Source organism: Triturus cristatus, chromosome 10 (genome assembly GCF_964204655.1).
Source record: "Triturus cristatus chromosome 10, aTriCri1.1, whole genome shotgun sequence".
Taxonomy (NCBI): Eukaryota; Metazoa; Chordata; class Amphibia; order Caudata; family Salamandridae; genus Triturus; species Triturus cristatus.
This window is the reverse complement of record NC_140593.1, coordinates 510,802,588-510,827,497: the sequence shown is the minus strand read 5'-3', so window position 1 is coordinate 510,827,497 and position 24,910 is coordinate 510,802,588. Positions and strand designations below refer to the sequence as shown.

At 42.2% G+C, this 24,910-nt stretch overlaps 1 protein-coding gene across 2 annotated transcripts in view; it reads right to left on the bottom strand.

Moving 5' to 3' along the window:
* The window catches only part of LMBR1 (limb development membrane protein 1), a 753,627-nt gene that overhangs the window by 58,553 nt on the left and 670,164 nt on the right, over positions 1-24,910 (bottom strand). For both annotated transcript variants that reach the window (XM_085631970.1, XM_085631971.1), the window contains exons 13-15: positions 20,254-20,327; positions 19,946-20,036; positions 18,535-18,601 (exon numbers count right to left, since the gene is read on the bottom strand). In XM_085631970.1, the coding sequence (XP_085488096.1) occupies positions 18,535-18,601; positions 19,946-20,036; positions 20,254-20,327 (232 nt within the window). The remainder of the gene's footprint in view (positions 1-18,534; positions 18,602-19,945; positions 20,037-20,253; positions 20,328-24,910) is intronic.

Below are 24,910 nucleotides of genomic sequence, written 5' to 3'. Positions count from 1 at the left end.
CTTCTTGTTTAGAGGGTGGACACCTGAGGACTAACACTGCCATCATCTCCTGAAATGACGTCAGATGTAGCTTTTAATTTCTCAAGCCAAACCAGTAATCTTCCTTCTCTGTCTTTTAAAGTCTTGGCAGGAAAGGTTCTACAAATTCTGCAGTCTTTAACTTTGGGAACCGGATAAAGACAGTAAATACATTGTTGTGGGGGTCCTCAAAATGCAATCTCTTCTTCCCACAGGAGGAACAGGGCAAAAACAAGCTTTTTTTTGAAGTATCAGACATAGCTACTCACAAAGTTCAGCCAAAGGTAAAGAAAAAACTGAGCAGAGCTCAGGGAGACTCCCTGTCACACGACGTGCGGTAGAAAATCTGAGGGTATGCCTCTCTGTGGAGTGTTCTAAGAGGGTGCTGGAACCCGATTGGCTATGTTCTTAGATTTGGTTCCTTTTACAAAAAGACTAGGATGGGCTAATGTAGTGACCTTACTGCACATTGTAGCCTATTCTATAATGTTTTATTACTATTATGTATATATTTTATTTGTACCGCGAGACTCCCACCTCGACGGCGGGGACGATTCTAAGCATGTGAATCTATGAAAGATACCCCAATACTGGATAGCCAGGATACCTACACCAGGGAAGCCAGGTGCATAGGTGTGAAGTGACGTCGGAAACCACCGTAGACCACAATGGAGGACTTCAGAAAAGATACCGTTGGCGAAGAAGGCGGAAGAGTCCAGTGGAATCCAAGGATGGATTCTTGTAGAGAAATACCTGCAAGCAGAGGGGACAGAGTTTATGCCACGCGGAAGTGACCAGGAGGCACTGAAGACCAATGACCACAGAAGACGGAAGATGCAGGAGTGATGACGGTGCCCTTGTCGCTGCAGCTGTGTTGACCAGGCGATGCTGTGGAAGACCAGGAGCCGTTCACCAGCTGTCCCACATTAGAAGTCGAGAACCAGGGGGTCGGTGTCCGATGGGAGCACCAACATGCCTTGGCAGCAGCAACAGACGTTGTAAACTAAGAAGGTGCAGCGTTGGGACCAGCAAGATCCAAGCGACTCACCAAGTGCAGGAGAGTCAGACCAGGCCTTGAGCAAGCAAGGAAACCCATTGAAGCCAAAGAATACCCTTAAGAGGACCCACAGGCCAAAGGCACAGGAGTCGCAAGAGGACCTCCAGCAGCTCAACGAAGATGCAGGCCCACGATGCAGAGGATGCGGTAAGGACAAAGATCTTGGCAGGAAGAGATGCTGGAGCTTCTTGTAGCCTGAAGATCTCTGGAGGACAGAGTCAACAAGGCTTGGCAATAGCAAGTAGACACTGTGCACAGGGTTTCTGTTCCAGCAGTTCAGACGAGGAATACTGGCCTCAAACTTGCTGAGAGGACAGTTCAGGCCTAGAGGAAGTTGCGGAACCACCACCTGTGTTGCTGAGCCTTTCGGAATCTGTGGGATGTCAGGAACAGCAGACCGATCAGCTTTGTTGCGGTGCCTGCAGGTGCAGGGGAGAGACTCTTTCACTCCAAGAGATATTGCTTCGGGTGTCTTTGATGCCCACAGGCCTGGAGAACAACCTGGATGAAGCACAGGCACAGACGACAAAGAAGACTTGCAGAACAGCGAGACCAGGAGCAGCAGGAGTCTTCCTTGGTGCAGTCTCCGGTCCAGCGAAGTCCAAAGCGCCTAGATGGTCGAAGTTAATGTGGTTTCGGAATTGAATCTTGTCCCGCGACGAATCTGAAGAGACATCCACAGGTAAGCCCTTGAGGAAAGGGTTGGGACGATTCAAGGATACCTCCCAGATGAGGGGCTGGACAAAGGTGAAGCCAACGGCTCACTGAACTGGCTCAAACTGGAGTATGTAAGAAGGGCACCAAATGTGCTCTTCAAAGCAGACGGATGGCACTGGCAAGCGCCCCCACCCCAGCCCAATACACTAAGTCCTGTCTGGGAAGTGGTCACACCTCCCTATGGCAGGAAAACTATAGGAAACCTATTCTTCTGCCGTTCCTTGTTTGAGCTCCGCTCAGCAGCAGCAGGGCAGAAACATGTCTGTGGTCAGCAGCAGCCCTGCTTGCTGTTAGAACCTAAAAGGTTGGTACGGAGAATACAGGGGGGCACCCTAGGGGAGCCCCCCAGTACATGGGATCCTATATCCAACACTGGAATCAGAGTTATGGGAGGAATCAAACCTGTTTGATAGCAAACATGACCGGTTTTGGTGCAGCCAATATATAGTTAGACATCATGTAGTTGAATGGATGACCACTATATGTATTAAATGGCTCACTGCACTTACAAAACCTGGAGAATCGACTTCGGGGTTTGTAGAGGGGCCCTGCTCATGCAGGGGCACCCTCACACCACTTGTAACCAAACAGCCTTCCCTCAGGACTGAAGAGCCTGCCATAGGGGTGACTTCTAGGTTTTAAGTGCAGTGACCTCAGAAATAAGGAAACATATATATGTTGTAAGTGGCACTAGCACTAACTTACACAGGCTGCAATGGCAGGCCTGTAGTCACAGTTGGAGTGGTCTCTCGTGTGTGGCATAATACATGCTGCAGCCCATGGAAGACCCCTGGTGTACCTTTGCCCTCGGTACATTAGTACCATATACGAGGTACTTACTTGGGTACATCAGTAGCCAATTGGGACGGTACCAAATTACTTACCACTGTCAAATTTAGGGAGGAAGCACAGTGACTGGGTCCCGATTAGCAGGATCCCAGTCAGACTAGTCAGAAAACAGAATAACACCAGCAAAAACTGGGAGTAACCATGAATGCCGATACTACTGCCCTACACGGACCATACATGTGCTTTATTACATAGGCCAGTGTCACGGATTGCGGTATTGTTGGACCAGGAAGGGCACCCAAAGCGCTACCCTCATAGTGGTGGAAGGCTGCTGCCTTCACCAAGAGTTAAGCAGCACAAGCACGGTGGTGGCAGCATACGGTGTAGTGATAAGAAGTAGTGAACAGGTTGTTTTCCCCCATGTCGCTGGAGTGAGGCCTACAGGCTCACACACCTCTTTAAACAGTTCTACTGCTGTGTGCTCAACTCACCCTTGTCCTAAATCAGGTAGATGCGGAGTGCTGCACAGTGCAGAAGTAGTGACTCTGCATTAGATGTATGTGTGTCTGAGAAGAGTGCAGTAAACAGATAGAGCAGTACTCTGCAGTACATGTGTTTAGTGCGTGTACTGTGTGGATGTGTGCTGCGATGAATACATTACATAAGAGATATAGTGCTTTACAGCGCATGTGGAATGGAGGCATGTGCTAGGTGTATGTGTGCTTGCATTAAGTACAATACATGAAAGGTGACATTTTGTGCAGCACGCACATGGTAGTGTGTGTGCTGACAGAATGTGTGTGTGTCAAGTTTATTTGCTTAGTTAATTAAAACCATTGCATAACAATAAAACCTTTAAAATCTGAGCAGAGACAGTTGCTTAAATACAAAATTACAAATAAAACCAGTTATTCTAGCATCCGTGCAAATATTTCTGTTTGAAGCTGTGCAATGTATCCTACCATTAAAATTCATTTGTAGGTGAGGGTACAGCAGGAGTTAAATATAGAGGGATGCCCATTGTTGACCAATATTCCAATGTAGTTGCCAGTCATCTCTCCTTGCTTATCCTTATCCCCTTAGCAGCAAGTAATGTGCCCAAGTCCTTACTCTCTTTTAAAGTGCAAGTGCTTTGTGCAAACCTAGAGTCTGGAGTATGTGAGAGTATTTGCATATGAATAAGCTGTGGCCTTTGACAGCCTATATTGTCCCGTTAAATTACAATTCACTGTAGTTTGTTTATGTCAGTTCTGGAAAACTGTTACAAAAAGACATGTGCTTTAAAAGGACTCGACTCGGATCACACAGCTATAGAAGTGCATTTTGTTTTGCCCATCCTGCTTTCCCTGTGTCCATTCTTCACCAGGTGGAGCTCTGTTATTTGAGGGAAATGTGTTATACAGTTTGTAATCTTTCTGAAGACGCAGGGGAGTAGGACAAAGTGCTGGTGCAGTGTTGTAATCACTGGTATTGGAGAGGGGTGAGGTGCGTTGAAGTTTGCTAAAGCTAGTGTTCTCAACTCAGTGATGGTTGTACATCTGGTAAGGTTACTCTTGGCTCCTGCAGGGAGCTTGCCTTTAACAATGTGAAACACGACAGTTACGAAATGCCTGCAAGAGGTTACTTTCTTATTTTTCGATGACCTGAGAAGTTCAGTTCTGTGGGAGAAATTCTCTCCCCTTTCCTTTGTGTAGTAGTTGGATATCAATTTCTGAACTTTATAGGGACGTTGAGAAGGATCAGGGCAGGGGTGTAGTGCATCCTTGAGTGTTTTTACACATCTCCCACAGCGAGCAAGGATGGAGGCCTCTGCTTGTGAAAAGCATGTAGCCGGGGCATTTAAGCAAGTGTGTGCTCTGTTTCAGAAGTAATTGTCGGAGTAAAGTTCTCCTTTCTTGAATCATGGCAGGGCAACAGCACAGAAGATGCGTCCATTATTCGTATTTATAGTTGCATAATTTGCAAGTGCCTCCATTATCTTGGTTAGCTAGGCTCGATTGAAATCCAGGATGGGTAGGGCCAGAATTGGCATATACATGATCTCTCTTTGTGTTCAGCGATTGAGGATACAAGGAGTTTAAAAGGGGCCAAGAAAATTGTTGATTTTAAGGAAGCTTGGAATTGCTGAAATGAGACCAATTGCACTTGTCTGTTGATGGTCTTTTCCATATTGTGTAGGAGATAGGAGTCAGAGCAATCACGGTTTGATTTTCCGCTGTAGTTGCTAATGCTCTCTTAAGTTGGGTGTTCCATGAAGAACCTGGATTTTTGAAAATACCTCTAAGGCAGCCCTTGAGAGAGTTTTCCGGTGATTTTAGTGTGCAAATGTAAAATTTGACAAAGTCAGCCTCGATGATGAGGGCTTGTTTTGGGAGCCCAAATTCCAGTCTGAGTCTTGCTTTGAGAAGGTATTTCGGCTGTTGGAAGATTTTCTTATAAGCCACACGCTGTGCCTGCTCCAACATTTCCGAGCAGGCTCCAGGGAAAGCTTGATGTCCATACTGAAGTGCTGGAAGAAGGGAGGCTTGAATGACTTTCTATATTCCCACTGTGGACTGACTTTTTAGGCTGTTATTGAGCCTGGTTAAGCTATAGATGATTGTAGTGGATTTCTTTTTTAATGCATTTTTGTGTGCAGATGGTTCAGCAGATTCAGTGAACTACACTTCCAGATACTTGCATTTGAGGACGAAGTGATGGTCGTGGGACCTATAGTGCATGAAACTTGGTTTTATGTTCTTGTAGCGACTGAATAGGAGTATTTTCGTTTTATCTGGATTGATGGTAAGGAAATTATTTACATTGTATTTATGTAGGCAGGTCAGTGGTCATTGTAGCCCCACTTTGGTGTGGTCCATGACAACAATATTATCTGCATATTGGAGGATGTGGAGGGTCTGTGGCCTAGACAGGGGGACAAGGCAACTGTTGGTGTGTGTGTGTGCGCAAACAGGACACCCCGGTATAATACAGAAAAGCTCCATTACTGATCATTGCACAGAGTGAATGTGTGTGCTAAATGCATGTGTGTCTGTAGTGGCACAATGCATGGTAACAGCACTGGAGAGCATGTATGCTGTGAAAGTACACTGAGTGCCAGTGTGTCTGCAATTGGTACATTACATGGAGGACCCTGGGTTCCATTTTAGGAAGTACAGGCCTGCCTGGTGAAAACATGATGAGGAGACAAATTCCCCAGACACGTTTGTCTGTTGCTGAATTCCTGTGAGCTGGGTGGGACACACACTGGAGGAAAGGACTCTCCCTTTCACTTCAAAAGGTTGCTCTTTGTTTCAGTGATCGATCACAAGGAAGGGGCCTGGACACATCTCAGGAAGGGCATGAGGCTGATAAGGGAATCAAAGAGTTGTGTTGGGAGCCCAGTGTTAATCTTTTGATGAACATATCACTGAGGCTGACATCCAGGTGTTAACTCTGGTTACTCCCATGAACTATGTTGTGGGTCAATCAGCTTCAGAGCCTTGCCTGCTGCGACAGGCAGCCTTTCAAGAGGAAATAAGAAAAGGAACGAGGTATACTTCAAAAGAAGCAGAACCCTAATATAAAACTTCAAGGACTCAGAAATAAATTGCATGTGTGTCTAGAAAAGGACTATAAGAAGGGGAGATTCGGACCCCAAAATGTGTCATCTGCCAAGCTGTCAGATGGGGGGGGGGGGGTGAGTGTGAGTGTGTGTGAGAGTGTGTGAGAGTGTGTGAGAGTGTGTGAGAGTGTGTGAGAGTGTGTGAGAGTGTGTGAGAGTGTGTGAGAGTGTGTGAGAGTGTGTGAGAGTGTGTGAGAGTGTGTGAGAGTGTGTGAGAGTGTGTGAGAGTGTGTGAGTGAGTGTGTGTGAGTGTGTGTGTGTGTGTGTGAGTGAGTGAGTGAGTGAGTGAGTGAGTGAGTGAGTGAGTGAGTAAGTGAGTGAGTGAGAGAGGAACTGAAAGACTTCTGCCAGTAACCAGTAACACCTGCTAGTCTCCCCTGCTGGTTGAGGGGAAATCAAGATCAGCTGCCCTGAGGCACCATTGCCTGCCTGTTGCCAAGACCAGTGTGCCCTGTGGGGAAGAGGAGAATGATGGAGGGAGCAAGGCCCAATGGGGAGGCCTACCAAAAAAAATCCCTGAGTAAGGTGTGAGGAGAACAGCTGAGCACTGATCGGGTAGTTGGCCATGTGCAGAAACGGTCTGGCGACCCCTGTATGCCAGGAGAGTGCTGCCGTGATCTGAGACAAGCAAGGAGCACCGTGCCAGAAGCGCCAGGGCGGCACTGCCTCCCCATGGTGACCTTGTGTACCAGAGGGGTCACCACTGAATTTATTTGGACCAGCAGCATGAGGCTTGTGTCTGGCGATATCGGCAACCATGTGTGATAAGAGGGGCCGCGCTAGTTGGGGTGATCATACAGGAAGAGTCTGTGCCCCGACGTAACACAGCAACCTCATATGCCAGGAGGGGCTGCCGGTACTACTGTGGCCAAGAGTTTGAATCATTGTCCTGATGGGAAGATTACTGCTGTGGCTGGTGGGTCAAGCCCTCACACTGATCTGCACCTAATAGATCCCCTGAGGACTGCAAGAACGCCACCCAAGATGTTGCACTCTCCCCACCGCTACCCCACCCACCCATTAGGGGAAAAGTGACTTGCCTTGTGTTTGCTAAGTGGGAGCAGCTCAGATCGCTGGAACGAACCTGCAGCACTGCTTAAAGAGTCTCTGCGCTGCCAGGTATGGATGCTGGTACAGGGAGCAGCTCAACTTTGAACAGGATCAGGACTCGGGAGGGCACTGCTGAATGCTTCCATACCACTGGAGCAGGTAAGACTGGAACAGGGCCTTTGAGGCCCCAAGGGACTTGCTAACACTGCTTAGGCACCATAGACACTTTTGACTAAATCCTAAGAAGTCAAAGGGGAACTCTAGTACAGCCTACTGGTAAGCATTCCCTGGATGCACCCACCAGTGAATGGGGAATAACCCTCACCACGTTATAAGGAGGAGAGTGGGGCAGGGATTGGCCTGACAACGACTAGTGCCCTAACCTCAAGGGGTTAGCTTTATTGATCATGAATGTTGTTTTTCCTTACATGTGCAGAGTTCGAAATAAAATATTTATTTTTCCAACAAAAAGAAGTATATGACTTGAAACTGATTTATTCTCAGTACTGTATGCACTTAGAGTTATTAGTCGAGTTCACTAACCTCTATCTAAACTTCCCCCTGAGGAAGCCTTTGACTACTCGCCCACAGCTACCACTGTGAGTCAAGTACAGAAGGGATACTTGGCCCAGTTGTGCAGGATTCAAAGTAAGTCAGGCCCTGTGACATCAGGAGTAAAAGGCCTCAACCATGGTGGTTGGGCCCAGTAGCCCCAGCGTGCTCCCCGGGACCCTCTGAAAGGGGTTTCATTGTAGAACATTGATTTTATCCTAATTCTAAGTTCAGTGTCTTAAGGACAAGAAAAGGTTATATCTGTTTACAAAATGTATCCGGAGATCACTTACAGAATACAAGCAGTTGACACATTCTGAATGAACTGTTAACATAAACAGACTTTGGCTGCCCAAATCACAGAGTAGGCATCTTTCAAAGTTTCACATTCGTTTTAAAATTTGTGTTTCACATTTACTTTGAGTAAAAAAAAAACAATACACTTTAAGATGGGCATAAAACGGAGCAGGTTAAGCTTCACCAATTTTTACACCCGTCTCTTTAAAAAGCCATTTACCCGTCTTTCTGTACATCACTTGGACTATAGAGCTACCAAAAGAGTGTTTTGCTTAATTTTGATCGAAATGTCAATAAAGCTTGACTCTGCTCTTAACTTGTCTACTATGATACGAGCAAAATGTTCTCTTAAATCCACAAATAAAGAAATGTCTTTTTTTTTCAAATGAAGTTTGATAAAATGGTGACAAATTCTGTAGTACATATGTCAAAACACAATGTGACAAATTTTTTAATAACAATTGATAGGATTGTTTTTATATAGTGTGCCATGTACGGCACCTCTATGTTGTCTTACTGCAATTACAAATTAAAAAATAATCCCCATCTCATTTTAACAAATGCTTTCTTGAAAAATGTTTATTAAGTTGTCTGAAGTTCCAATACATTTTATCCCATAGACCCTCACAATATGTGCACAAAAATCAAAATCTGAAAAACAAAACCGGAGATGGGAAAAATAAATAAAATACAAGCTTTCTTACAATTAGTTACAGATGCAAAATTTCCAATCTATGCAATAATGAAAATGTGCACACAACTAATGTAACAATACCTAGAGTCACTGCGACTCTAACCTCTGCGCACTGTTGCTAAGGTATGGTTACCATGCACAAAACTATCCAAAACACATTTTTAAATCAACACATTAGTTGAAAAAATTCAAAAACAATTATATAACGCAAATTGTGATTCGATTTACCATTATTTCAATTGTTTAATCTTCAACATTTCATTGAAAACACACAACGTAAATGTAATAAAGGTATTCAATACATTCCGTGAACATAAACACTTTAAGTACAATTCAGGAATTCAATCCAATTGCCCAATGTATTTCGGGCCTGAATTGGCCCTTCTTCAGGGGCTTTAACTACTCTTATCTGAGTGTGGGCCGGTGGTCTAGTCGTACTAATGTCAGTTTCAGTGGCAAAACTTTCCTCAGAAGAGGTGGTCATGTTCTTCTTTGTATACACTCGTCACTGGGCATAGACTTCTGCCCATGTATATACTTTATTTAGTTTGTAGTCTAAAGTATCTCTTTTAGATTTTACACTTTTGTTTGCACCATAGTTACTTTCATTGGAATCATCGGATTTTTTTACAACAAGGTACTTCTATGGGCTTTGCGGGGGCACCCGCCTATGCCAATACATTCATGGCGAAATTCGAATCAGATCATATTTACAGTGATCAAGAATGGAGTGACAATCTCCTGCTGTATTGCAGGTATATTAATGACATCTTCATGCTTTGGACCAATACTAAAAAGCAATTAGAACACAAAATTGAACAGCTCAATAGGTATGATGATCATATTCAATTCACCCACACGATTAATGATAGGAAGATCTCATTTTTAGATGTGTCCATTATGATTGAAGGAGGTAAAATCAAAACAGAAGTTCACAGAAAGGCGACTGATGTTAATAATGTTCTTCACTTTCAGAGTTTATCCTAAAAAAGTAAAACAGAATCTACCCTTTTCCCAGTTTCTACGTATCAAAAGGATATGTTCAGACCAAAATAGTCTAGAAGATCATTTAACACTTCAACAACAAATGTATTTAACCAGAGGTTATCCCGAAGATGTTATTGACCAAGCCAAAGAACGTATTTCTAAACACGAACGCAGTAATTTGTTGCAATTTAAACCGAATAAGAGCACATCTAGACAAGTGTTCATTTCTAAATTTTCTACAAGCTCACAGAAGATTAAAAAAATCATCATTAATAGGTGGGAAATTCTTCAAAACGAGCCGGATTTTAATGAAATCTTTAAAGAGCAACCCCTATTCGCTTTCACCTGATCGAAAAATTTGAAAGAGAGTCTAAGGACCCCTTCTAAAACAACCAAGTCTGATTTCAAAGGCATGAATAAGTGTTCAACTGTGTACACTGCAACAATGTTATAATTGGTAATATCTTACATCACCCACAAACGGGAGAATCCATCAAGTTATTCCATGATTCAGATTGCAATTCTAAAAAATTGATCTATTATATCAAATGCCCTTGTGGCAAGTTATACGTGGGAAAAACTGAGCGAAAAATAAAAACACGTATATCTGAACATAAAAGTACAATTAGGACACAGAACAAAAGTAGCAGTTTAGCTGCACATTGGATAGAGGCAAGGCACAGCATAGCTCAAATGAAATTTGCAGTTTTAGAAAGAGTCATTCATTACCCTGACATGGATCTCACCAGATCCCTGTTGCAAAGGGAAACGTTTTGGATTAGACGCCTTGACACTCTTGTAGTAAAAGGAATGAATGACAAAATCAATTACTCCCGTTATCTCTAATGTTTTAACACCTGTGGTATTGTACATACTGTTGTACGCATGATTCATACAAATGTGACCATGGTCCTGTGTTCTTTAAGTTGTCTTTTAATCAATAACATTTTTTAAGTTGAGCACTTTTCATTTTCATTTACACTTCTTGATTTTAGGTTTTTCTGCACTTGATTCAGCTTGGTTTTTTAGTATATCTATTATTTTTTGAGATTCTGGTTTGAAGCTTTCTTGAGATCCCTCCAATATGGCGGCCGCCTTATTTGGGAGCCCGTTAGCCCGTCGTTTATGTTCGTCACGCCGCAAGCGACTCCTGCTTCCGGCGTGTTCGATGATGTTCAGCGTCATTAAAACCGGCAGGTCGGGGAAGCGAGTTAAGATCAGTGGCAGCAGCAATTGAGAGTTTGGGCGTGGATTGTAGCTTTCCAGTTAAGGTAAGCTTGTGTCACTGGTTCTGCGGACTTTGTTTCCTGTGGCTATCGAAGTGTCCATTTTTTTAATAGACGTTTGGTTTCTTTGTAGGGTTATTTGTTAACCTTCTGGCGTTTTAGCCACGTTCATTTCACCGAAGGTATGAGCATTTTTATTTTTGCTGGCACGTACAGTTATGTTTTCGCATTGAGCTTGATGGCATCGTGTCGTTTCTCATTGTAGATTAGAGTGTTTAGAGGAATTTTCCGGGAGTAGGAATCTCAGTTCTTTCACGAAGGTGGAGGGTCTTTTTATCACAGTACTTTTTATCACAGCCTTCATTTTTATTTATTTTTCACCATGAGTCATAAGTAATTTCTGACGATTCTGACAAAAAGCCTATCCTTGTCTAATATGATGCTTTGTGAGCTTTATGTACACCAACATTCTAAACAATTAAACTTTGTTTACCTTCATAGAGTTAAAGCCCCTGAAGAAGGGCCAATTCAGGCCCGAAATGCATTAGGCACTTAGAAAGCAATTGGATTGAATTCCTGAATTGTACTTTAAGTGTTTATGTTCACGGAATGTATTGAATTCCTTTAATACATTTACGTTCTGTGTTTTCAATGGAGTGTTCAAGATTAAACAATTGAAATAATGGAAAATCGAAACACAATTTGCGTTATATAATTGTTTTTGAATTTTTTCAACTAATGTGTTGATTTAAAAATATATTTTGGATAATGTTGTGCATGGTATCCATACCTTAGCAACAGTGCACAGAGGTTTGAGTCGCAGTGACTCTAGGTATTGTTAGCTTCAAGTATTGGCACACTCCAGACAACACGTGCCACCCACTGTAGAACGCTTTGTTTTAAATAGGTTCAATTTAGTTTGAACATAAAGAAAGAAAAAAGTGGAGTGCTTCTCCGTTTGATTGATTTAGTCACACAACTAATGTAGACATAACTGTAACATCTTATGAGAATAAGGTTAACAAACATATTAAATGATTGCTATGGGAAAAAGATAGAATTTTACAACTTACAGGAATCAATGTTTAGTCGTAAAGGCGACGAAAACAACAGGATTTAATTCTTAGAAATTTCTCCATCTACTGAGTTTAAAAATCTGCTATGTGATCAAATCTAATGTGCCTTAACCATAGCATCTTCCAGCGTGTTAACAAGACATCATATGACCTTGTAAAATAGGAAATGTCCTGTATGTTTTGCTGTGCAATATACAATAACTTCTATTTAAGGCTAAGTATACTTCATCAACATATAGATGTGTAATAGAATGCCTTATTTTTGCCCTAAATCCAAGGCTAGTGGATCAAAGAAATATAGAGTTGATCACTGTGTTGATATACCCATAAACGATAATTATACCCAACACCTATACATATTTCATCCATAAACACCTAGAATATAAGTGGATATATATATTAATTACAACTTTTTTAAATAGGAGTGCACCTAGGAATAGTCCTACCCTAGACAACCTGCAAAAACACTAACCCATCTGTGCACAAAGGGAAGAATGCCGAACAGAGACCGTTGTTATCCTTATCCAAATCAGTCAGAATCCAGAGTGCTAGCAACAGAAATAAGCATGATAGAGAGGAACCCCAATATAACATTGCTTTAAGAGCAAAGTGCCCAAGTTGAAGTTAGGCCACATACCAATTCTTCTTTTAATCAGAGTGCGTCCCAAAAACAGCATCGTAATGGGCATTCTAGGTTATCATATGAAAAGCTAACCATGGAAGTCAAACAGAACCATAATCAGTACAGACAGAGCTTTGGCGATATACTCTTTTGAAGCAAAAATTAGGAGAATTGTGTGGAATGCATGTGAGTTCTTAGCAGGGAGTTCAAGATAATACTTATGTTTTGTTTGCCATGTGCACAACTTTGAATGTCAGCCATGGAGCAAATAAGATTTCCAAGTAAGACAAGAAGGTACAGTTGTCAATCACCTATTACCCAAAAACTTGAAGTTCTGGGAATTGTTTTTTTCTTAATATAAGAAAGATGAATGTTATGTGGCCTAACTTCAACTTAGGTACATAACTTTGCTTTTGTCATGATTTATCTTTAACTCATTAGCGATCATATATGATGGCAAAGTGTTCAGAGTGTGCTACAATTGTAGCAGAGTTGTAGCAAATAACAGTGCTAAAGCTGCATGAAAGAGCGCCCTGACAGAGTGAAATTGAGTGATAAAACAGGATGATACACTTTTGATTGCACCAAGGCAGTATCAAGATCTCTAAGAAAGATATCAAAAAGAAATTACACTAGTACACGTCTGAAAACGTTTCAACTGCAACAGATTTTATTTTGCTTAAAGCATTTATTGGTTGAAGAGACAATAGCCCAGAAATTGGAATACAATGTAACAAATAAAGCAGGAATCCTACAATTTAACATTTTGTTCCATAGTCCTTCCTAGTAACACCGTAAGGTGCCCTTTTGAAATCTGCAATAGCTTGCTAGAATGTAATCGCATAATTTTCTACTTCGTGGATTTCAAAGAGCTAATGCCATCCAATTAGGAAGTCTTGAGTGGCTTTTCATTAAACCATTTTGGTTTGAAGAAATTGTTATCATGGACCTATAATGTTAACTAAAGGAAAAATACTGAGTACACTTTTTCATGATTTGTCCACATGCCAAGCTATTTGCTTGGCAAGCAAATAGCATGGCAAGTGGACAAATCATGAAAAAGTATTAATAATTAAAAAGGTTTCTAGCAGTATCCTTACCTAAGCTGGGCTCAATTACTGTTACTTGTCAAAACTGGACGCCACTTCCTGTGGTGATGATGTTACGGAATCACAATGATGGCAAAGAGGCCCAAATGCAATATTTCCTTTGAAGTGTTTCTAGACCAGCCATCCTGTTATTGTTATGTTATGTTATTGGTGATTTATAACGTGCACATCTACTCAGAAAAGTGTCCCGGCGCGAGCCCAGAATAAAAAATTGAAACCGTGAACAGAGGTAGCGGCAGAAAGGAAACAAGCTTAATTGAAGAAGAAAGTTTTGAGTTTTTTCCTGAACGGAGTAGGGTTTTGAAGGCCACGGAGCTCCAGGGAAACGGAGTGCAACGACTTAGCTGCCAGATAGGACAAGGAACTGCCCCCCTTTCTTTTCAGAAGGATTCTGTGTATGGGTATGGAGTTCAGGCACGTGTTGGAAGAGCGTAAGAGTCTGCCCGGCACATAGAACGAGAATCGTTCCCTGCCCTTTAACAAATATGGTATGCTGTGTTTAATATCTGAAATAAGTGCTACAGATGGAACATTGACCTGATAAAAGATAGGAGTTAAATCTATAGTATCAAATTTGCCTCTTAATTTAAAATATCAGTAACCTATTTAGTCCAAGTGCACTGGCCAACTTTTACTTTGGAAAAACAGGTTATTATTGGTAATCAAGATAAGCATGATTTGTCAATTTTAATGCAGATGCTTTAATTCTTTTATTTTATACGTATGGGCAAGTTTTGCTTCGTTCGAAGCACACAATGAAAATTTGAAGTCAAAGATTATAGCACTCCCAATTAAAGCACGCAACTTGCACCAACAGGTATCACTTTTGAATCAAACCACTAACTGTGAAAAGTGGTTTCTGTGGATAACTGATGCTAAAGGTGTGTTTTCTAGCTTTGGTGGAAAGCTCACCTAAAAGATTATCATCCATCCTAGAATTAAGTTTTAAAGTGTAGTCAGGTTGAACTATGGGACTCAATTTATTTTCTTTACTGTTGGGTTAATTTGTCAAAATCTCAAAATAATGTACACAAACAGAAGATATCACATTTGATCATTAAGCCGAAGTGAGACTTTTGTCACAGTTCATTTACCAGTTTTGGAAATTCTGGGGTAAAGGAATATGCTCAATTAAAAATAAAAATAGCAAATCTTTGCAAATGCTTAAGATTTGTAACTATAATAAAAGGCAAGAAGCGATTGTGATTGACAGAAAATGCAGGCAAAGCGAGGAGGTACTCTCTTTATAACAAAAAGGAACAGGAAAGTTTTCTTAGAAACAATAAGTAACCAAAGACAGTGAATCTGAAAACACACTGAACATTTTATGTATTTAAGACATCATGCTGATAGTTATATTATAAAAAGGCTTTGCTGTTTTTGGTTTAAACAGAGATAGATTTCCCGGTATTACCACGAACAAAAATACTACCCCAGAAAAATAGAGAGGTTTTGCCATTTTTTGATTACTTCCTCAGGGAGACAACATAATATAACCTTGCTTTAGAAGGCAGTATCAAAATAGACTGGTTGGTCTGAAATCAGTTTGCCTACAATTTTATATTTATTGTCACAAAAATGACTCCTCTTTCATTGTTTCTATCATTTGTGTGAGCTTAATGTAGAGAGACACATTTTATAAATATTTTCACATTTTATCTTGATTTAGTTTTACACTGCTGTGAACTTGTGAAACAATTCGATCAAATTAGTTTTTTTCGTAGTGTGTTATTCTCTCTAACAAAATAGTTCCAGAGAACTGTTGTCCACAACTTACTACACATAGCAGGACACAGGCTACAGATCCCATGCTCAAATCAACCAATGCTTGGTAGACTGACATAAGAGTTCCATAAGGTACCATCTTGCAGGCAGAGTAGGCCACCTCAATAAATGTTATACTATTTGAGAAAGATTTGGTGAATAACTGTAAGGAATTGGGGTACTGTTCCTGTGGGGAGAAACCCTTCTCAAGCAGCAACCACAATTCATCCCAGGGTGAAGTCACAAGCAAACCCTAAATTAGCCTGTGCCCAACCCTCGGGAAGCTCGGCACAGGACAGTCAAGCTTAACTCAGAGACAATGTGTAAAGTATTTGTGCAACACTTCAAACAGTAAAACTGTGTCAACACACCATTCAAGGATTCCACAACAGGTTTAGAAAAATAGAGGTATTGTTAATAAATAAAGCAAAACAAAACAACTACAAACCAATTAGTAGAACCTGAGATACTTAATTTTAAAGAATTTAATAAAAATAGCACCAAAAGGCGTAAAGTGCCTACTGTGAATATCTGGTCATGCCGGACCAGGACAAAGTCACAAGTTCAGGTAGGACCGGCTGCAGGGACCATGTTAGGCTCACTGATCAAAGTACCTTAAATCCTGGTTTGTGGCACATTGCGAGGATCTATGCGGAAGATGCATCACGCAGTTAAAGTGATGCATCGGTTCAAAGATGAGATAAGGCTGCGGTGCTAGGTTCTGTGTCGTCATCACGATCTCATCAACGAGGACTTGCGATGCAAAGTCCAGCATTGACGATGAGTCGCGCGGTGAGGGCGGGTGCATTGGTTCCAAGGAGCTGCCAGGTGGAGTTTGGCGTGGTTGTCGAGGCTGCCATTGACAATGGATGCTAGGGTCTGCACAGAGAGCGATGAGCAGCGGTGGCTCCAATGCGATGACAGGATGCGATGTGGGCCTTTGCGACTTTTCCAAACCGTGCAGGAGCGGTGATGCATCGGTTCTGCTAGGGGTTGCGCCACATAGCAGAGGAGATTCGTCGGTTCCGCTAGATCCAGAGAGGCTGGCAGAGCACCTTAAGCCCACTTCCAAGGGTCCAGGATGGAGGAGGCATAATTTGTCAGGGTACATTCACAGATGGCAAAGTACAGGTGCAAGGTTGTTGTAAGCTTGCGTGTCCCTGAGGCTTCAGATAAGGAGGCTAGTTAACTAGCCCTTGGAATCACCACGGGGTTCTTGGCTCAAGAGATGCAGATCCAGTCCTTCTCACCCAGGCAAGAGAGCAGCAGACAGGAGGTCAGCTCAGCAAGGCAGTAGTCCATCAGGGCAGAAGTCCACCATAACAGCAATCCTTCAGCAGCACAGCAGTCCTTCTTCCTGGCAGAGAAACCACAGGTCCAGAAATGTACTGACAAGTTGGTATCTGAGGTCCACTATTTATACCCAGTTGTGCCTTTGAAGTGGGGGAGGGGATTTCTAGAGGTTTCCCTGTGAAGTCCCCAGGCATCCTAACTTCCCTGGCTACAGACTAACTACAGAGGTTATGCCGCCCTTTATGTGGAAGCAGGCCTATTCAAGATTAAATACGGCTGGGTCCAGCTCTACCCTTCCATTCTGCCAGTAATGGCCCATCCAGGCACACCTAGGCTCCCTAGTGTGTGTGTGGCTGTCTAGGAGGAATACACAAAGTCCAACTGTCAACTACACCCAGTCATTCGACCAGGGACAGACTACAGTCACTAAATAGCCACAGCTATTAAATGTAATGAGGCAACTTGAATGATATCCTACGGAAGAGGTAGGTCTTGCAGTAGTGAAAAACTAATTTGAGAGTTTTTCACTACTGGGACATGTAAACCTTAAAAGTACATGTCCTACTTTTTAAATACACAGCACCTCGCCCTCTGGGCTAGCCAGGGCCTAACCCCACCCTCTGGAATTGCAAGTGCCTACCCTAGGAATAACTTATATGTATTAAAACGAAAGATTTGCGCCTCGCAAAAGCTTATTTAACCAGGTCAACATGGCAGTTTAAAACTGCATACACAGGCTGCAATGGCAGGCCTGAGACATGTGTAAAGGGCTACTTAAGTGGCACAATCAGTGCTCCAGCCCACCAGTAGCATGTAATTTACAGGCCCTGGATACAAGTAGTACCATTTTACTAGGGACTTACAAGTAAATCTGTCAATTGGTTGTAAGACGATTTTACCATGTTTAAGAGAGTGAGGACAGACACTTTAGCACTGGCCAGCCGTGGTAAAGTGCACAGGATCCAAAGGCCAACAAAAATAAAATCAGCACAAAATGGAGGAGGAAATCAAAGAGTTGGGGGCTGACCCAGCAGAATGGGCCAAGTCCAACATGGAGGAACATGGTTGATTAAAGGAAATGTAATTATTTTTTATATCAAAGTTAAATTCGAAAGACTATAAAAAGTCTTCATTTAAGGAGATGAAGTACTGGTGTTTATGTAAACGTATTTTGAATGCAACAGTCCTCATTAAAAAACAAACATAAAAAACAAACATAAAAAATGAAAAAGAAATACAGGAGATTAGAAAACACGCTCATAGTTGTGCCTCAGAGGTGAAAACATGGGTGCTATTAAGTACACCTATTGATTGTGACCATGACGACAAATAATACATTGCTGTAGCCATGTGTGTGCCCAAGGGTGAACCGTACACTGCCGTATGCTTTATCATCATGTTTTATGGAACTCTTAAAATAGGCAAAGTACATTCTGTTTTTCTTGGCATGTGTCCAATCCCGAAATTTGCTCCGCATACGATCAGAGTTATAGTAATTGAGTCTGCATGAATTGCTTAAATATTTACAGTCGTTGCGAGACACACCTGTCAAACCACGTGGCACACCAAATAAAAATTCCATTACATCCTGTGCCATACACATTTTAGAACTCGTTTGGTTCACACAAATTCAGCTAAAAATGAAGATTCAACAATTAATACTCAAGTCACAAACCTACCTAGCGTTCTGGACATCACAGGAAGAGCAGAACTGAGAACTAGAATTGACACACAATTCCCAATGATCTGCGAAAACATAAGGGAGAAAATCAATACAAGACAACCTTGACTGGCCAGTAATATGTGACTGTTTAGGAAAAGAGCTGAAACTGGATGAGACAAGATTACAAGAGACGTGTACGTTCACCCCAAAACAATACAAAAAAAGTATATGGACCCTAAATAAATTACTACATTTTAGCTAGTCTACCTTCCTATTTATTCTGACACATAAACAGTGCAGTTCTCCGCCTTATCGGCTGCAATGTAATCAACCCAAATTAAAAACATGAAACCTTTGTTTGGTGAACTTATGAAAATCATTAATGCTACAATTTGTCATGTTTCTTTCATTCAATCTATTTTGTTTCTTGTAACAATTGACACCGGTTAACTGCACAGTAAAAGTGTAAAATAATATTATAATAACACACGTTATCAGAAGAGTTGTTGTTGTGTTGTAATTAAAGACAGAATTTTACAAATTGCCGTGGCGGATGGATTTCTCCACAATTTGCTTAGCTTTAGTTAATACATAAAAGACGTTTAAAAATGGACATTTGGATTTTCGCATGGTTTAGTTCACATGCATTATTAATTACCACCAGCGAGAAAGTTGTGGAGCACGTCGTTTTTAAACCTCCCATGAAAAAATATCGGGTTTTTTCGTGCTGGGAATTGCCTTAGAATTCGATTCTAGGCAAAATCTGTCAATATAAATTCACACAATTAATCTAGAACGTTGTTAAAATGACTGCTTGAAACTGTCCTTTTCACACAACTAATTCTGCTTATTAAGCTTGACGAATATTTATAAACAAAAAATGCCAACACACTAGTGTCACAATATTAATTAGCAACATTCATGTCCAGACTCATATTGTGTTTAGTCAAATTACCTTCGCATTTAAAATGAGCCTCAAAAACTTAAACTTTAATTAATTAAATCTGAAATATTCTGGGTACTAGTAGAAACCGAGTTATTCAACTTTCTTACAGGCTCCTTTAAGTAGAGTCGGAGCCCTCAAAGTTACTCTTTAGCAGTGCGATTCTTTTCTCCAAAAATGCCTTTCCAGGGGGCTTTTCTAAAGCCAGTCAACAGGCTTTCCAATGCAAGGCTGTTACAAGTGAGTGGATACCGTCCAAACCAAACACAGTGCATCCTTCCCCCCCCCCCCCCCCCCCCCACTAATTTAGCGTTTTCCAAAAACTTCTCAGCTTGTGTTGACACGGCTTATAAACAAATACTGATCACAGCAAATGATCCGCTCACAACAATCACGACATGTAACGGTAACGTGTGGCTTGGGTGGCAAATGAAGTCGACACAAAAAAACCTGAGGGGGCATCAGCACTTCAGCTTTACCTCACCTTTGTCATTGTCGTGTCGTCCTTCCTGGGAGTGAAACTTCCAAAGAAGCTGAGGCTGTAGAAGCCGACGACAGAGGAGACCATCAGATAGCTGTGAGAATCAAGGAAAAGAGCCCCGCGAGGAATGCATTCCGCTCTCAAGCTCTCAACAGCCGCCCAAATGCCTAAAGACACCGAAGGACAAACAAAAACACCTCGAGTGCCCGAGCAGGAACGACCTGCCTCCGCATCTTGGTGAATGACCAGTGTCCCAGAAAGCCAAGAGAATACTTGTTAACAGACAGAATTCTTTCCAACAGAAAGGATACAAAATCAGAATGATTTCGAGGGCCGCGCCGACAAAACCAAACGTGAAAAGCGAGGCGTCGCCTATGTCCGTCCCCTAAGAAAAAAACACAAGTAAATAATTAAAGTGAAGAAAGGCACAACCTGCGTGATTTAGTGGAACATGAATGAAAAACGAACATCTGCATAACAATAGCAAGTACACTCGTTCGAACTAAAAGCAAACATATTTAAATTTGTTTTAATTCATGAACACGGTGTGAGCAAATAATATCACAAAGGCATGGTCAGGAAAATGCAGTCAGTCCTAAAAAGTTTTGTTCAAGATGTTCAAAATGTTCAAAACACGCAGTCTAGTGGTAAATTGCTGACATTGAAAAAGGTACAGATAGATATTCTGCACTTTACGACAATTCAGGACAATTACAATGGTTAGGCACTCATTAAAAAAACATTGTTAAATCTTATTCGTGGTAATTCAGCACAAGACCATAACATTTCATGCACAATTTCAATAATTGATCGTCTCCATTGGCTGTATTTTGAAGATAATTCTTTATTTTTGTTCACATTCTTCTTTAAAAAAAGGAATCGCCACAGTAGCCAACGCGTTTCGTCCTGCTGGACTTCTTCAGGGCTCTATTCGTAAATACATTCCTATCGAAGATGGTTATCATATGTAGCAGATAACCTTTTGTAAGTAGACTTATCCTTTTAGGTCATCGCTGGGGTTCGAGTGCTTGAGCTCATGTATCGAGTGGCGATGTGTGAGGTAGTATATTGCCTCAACCTCTTTCTGCAAATTTATGTTACCACAATTCAGGGCCTGCATCAGTTCACCTTCCTGTACTTCTAAATCATATGTAATGCATACAGTTGCAATGTGTCACTCATCGTCAATAACCACAACTAATCTCTGTAACCTACCCATTGCCTATTCCATCTTATTCCTACTAGGACTTCTCTGGTCGAAATTCTATGTTTACAAGTAAATGCCATCCCGGATTGAGCAGTACTGTACATATATTCAACTGCGCCGATTATTTTCTTTACTCTACTGCCATCTTTTACCACCTAGCTGAAAGTACATGCTATTTTTTTACTGCACATCGATCCAAAGGTAAGGGACAGCTATTCCAGCTCCTCCTCCCTGTTCTGTTCGTTACTCATTGGGGTATGTATGTTTAAGTCAAAACCCTCCATTTAGCCCTACATGGATTCAGGATTTGACATTGGGACAAAAAAGGCGGAAAGTTGCAGGGAAGAACGAAATAAAATAAAAATAAAACTTGTGATGGAAGAGAAAAGAGGCTGAATTAGTAAAACAATAAAAAATAGGGCAAGACACAATCAGAAAATGGAAAAGAAGAAAAGATGAAGAGAGAAAAACAAAGCGTTCCTTACCATGCTTATCTAGGCTAAACGTGAGGTGTCTCAATTCAAATTAAAAAAAACAATTCTAGCCAGATACAGACAAGTGTACTAAGAACTACCAAAGTACGGAACATTCACTTCATTCAGTCACATTCTAATATTTCTGGAGTAGGGAGTGCTGGATGATGTGAAATAAGGTTACCATATCAGATCAGCATTATGGATTGAGTGAGATGTCTTTTAGGCAGCAGGTTAAAATCACCCTGATTTACAGGGTACATGTTAAAAATCGAAAAAAGAGCGTCCTAATAAAGAGAAACTCGGTTGCAGAATTGGACTTTGATTGCTTGGTTTGTATTGCGAAATTGTTGAAAATTTGAATAAAGATATTTAAAAAACAAAAAAATAAAAAATAAAGAGAAACTCGAGAAGTAAGGACTCTAAAGGCTTGAACGTTTTAGCCTGAAGAATCTGAGACGCTGTAAAAATACTTTTGCAAATACAAATTCAAACAGTGAAACAGCCTAAAACTAAACCAATAGACTGCATATAAGGAATCAGGACTAGAGTCTGGGCATAGAAACCTGAAGGTTGAAATGGAAGCAGGCCTACCCTATGCAAGTTTTCAAGGCAGTGTCACAGGGGTTGTAAGAGCCCCTTCCAATCCTCTACCAGCCACAGTGCACAGCTGCCCTGCTCCGAATGTGGGGAGGAGTAGCTTCAGCACACTTAATGCAGGGATGCAGTTCATGCTTCTTTTAAACTATCTTTGGGAAAGAAGCATTGACAAAGCCAATAGGTTTTGCCTATGTGAGAGCTACTGGCATTGACAATGTTTTTTGTAGTCCCTTTATACAGCAGTGCGGCTAAAAGTAAGAACAAAACACTATGATGTGGCCAGCACTGGCAGCATTACAGCTTTTTTTTTTTTTTTTTACTTTCAGTGACCCTGCTGTTCAACATGGCCATTGACAAAGCCAATAGCTCTAACGAACAAGTTACTTACCTTCGGTAACGCTTTGTCTGGTGGATACAGTATCTGCCTGTGGATTCCTCACCTTGTGAATATACCCCTGCGCCAGCATTCCACGGAATTTTTCCTAGCTCTCCATGCCGACGTGGACGTCATAATTCCACGGCTCCGCTCGCGACTCCGTATGACGTCACCGGAGCCATAAGAGAGCCACTTCGGCGTGATGACGTCCGTACCACCCATTTTTTCTGTGCCTCCGAGGCAAACAGGTGGACTGACACAGACTCAAGTATACATAGTACACAATAATTGAACCAATATACACAGCACAAAGTCAAAAAGGAAAGCTAAAAACATCAGCATTTCCTATAAATGTACTAGAAAGAAAATACAATGAATAAACAACCAGACAGAAAAGGGATCTTTTTAGGTATACAAAGGTGGACAACGGGGAGGCGGGTGGGTCAGAGAGGAATTCACAGGCAGATACTGTATCCACCAGAAAAAGCGTTACCGAAGGTAAGTAACTTGTTCTTCTGATGGATACATCTGCCAGTGGATTCCTCACCTTGTGAATAGATTACCAAAGCAGTCCCACTCCCAGAGGAGGGTGTCCACCTATCCTATACCAAAAAGTCCTGCAAGCCAGAGCGCGCAAAATGGCCCTCCCTCCTCATCTCAGAGTCTAAGCAATAATGCTTTGCAAAAGTATGGAGGGAGGCCCAAGTCGCAGCCTTACAAATGTCTGCAACTGGAACACCCCTGGCCAAAGCAGAGGTGGAAGACTTAGCTCTAGTAGAATGAGCCCCAATACCCTCAGGAGGAACCTTACCAGCAAGGGCGTAGCAGATCTTGATAGTTAGGATGATCCACCTGGACAGAGTGAGCTTGTGCACAGCTTTGCCTTTTGAGTGTCCAATATAGCCCACGAAGAGCTGATCTTCCGAACGAAAATCTTTTGTTCTGTCCAAATAAAAGCTCACTGGTCTTTTAGGGTCCAAGCGTTGAAGTCTCTCCTCCTCCTTGGAAGGGGGAGGATAAAACACAGGGAGAGTAATGGACTGCCCCAGATGAAGAGGAGTAACTACCTTAGGAAGGAAAGCAGCCCTGGTCCTGAAGACCATCCTTTCAGCACGTAAGTTTAAAAACAGGGGTTTTGAACTAAGAGCTTGAAGCTCAATCACGCTTCTTGTCGAGGTTATGGATACAAGAAAGGCCGTTTTAAAGGACAACAGCCTCAAAGGGCAACTATGAAGGGGCTTAAAAGGGGACACCATCAAAAAAGTTAAAACAAGATTAAGGTCCCACTGTGGCATTACAAAGGGAGTAGGTGGTAACCTATTAGTAAGGCCTATGATAAATCTTGAAACAATAGGAGATTTAAATAACGAAGGCTGATCTGGAAGACACAGAAAAGCCGATAAGGCTGATAAATAGCCCTTAACCGTGGCCACAGCACAAACCTACTGAGCCAAGGAAAGAGCAAACTGAAGCACATTAGAAAGATGGGCTTTTAAAGGGTCAATGGATCTCTCTCCACACCATTTAACAAACTTAGACCATCTATAGGAATAAATCGACTTAGTGGAGTGTCACCTGGATGATAATATAACATCCACTACGCCCGGCGGGAGAGAGAAGGAACTCAGGCTGCCCGTTCAATCTCCAGGCATGAAGGTGCAGGCTCTGGAGGTGGGGGTGTAGAACCTGCCCCTCCGACTGCGAGAGGAGGTCTGCCCTGAGAGGGAGACGGAGCGGAGGGTGCGACGAAAGGAGAAGTAGATCTGTGTACCACACCCTTCTTGGCCAATCCGGGGCGATCAATATAACTTGGGCACGGTCTTGGCGAATCTTCCTCAGAACCCGAGGAATCAAGGGTATGGGAGGAAACGCGTAAAGCAGTTGTGAGCCCCAACTCAACTGAAACGCGTCCCCCAAAGCCCCCTGCATCGGAAACTGGAGACTGCAGAATGACAGGCAATGCGTGTTGTCTTGAGTGGCACACCGGTCCACCCGAGCAGTCCCCAACGTCCTGAAGACATACTGAACTACCTCTGGATGAAGCCTCCACTCGAGGTCGGCGGAAAACTGCCGACTGAGACTGTCCGCACGTTCGTTCAGCACCCCGGCCAGATGATTCACCATCAAGCAAATCCGATGGGCCTAAGCCCAGGACCAGAGTTGCAAAGCCTCTCTGCAGAGACGGTACGACCCTACTCCTCCCTGCTTGGTGACATACCACATCGCGGTAGTGTTGTCCGTTAGGACTTGAACCGACTGACCGCGAAGGGAAGGGAGAAAAGCCTTGAGCGCCAATCTTATCGCCCGCAATT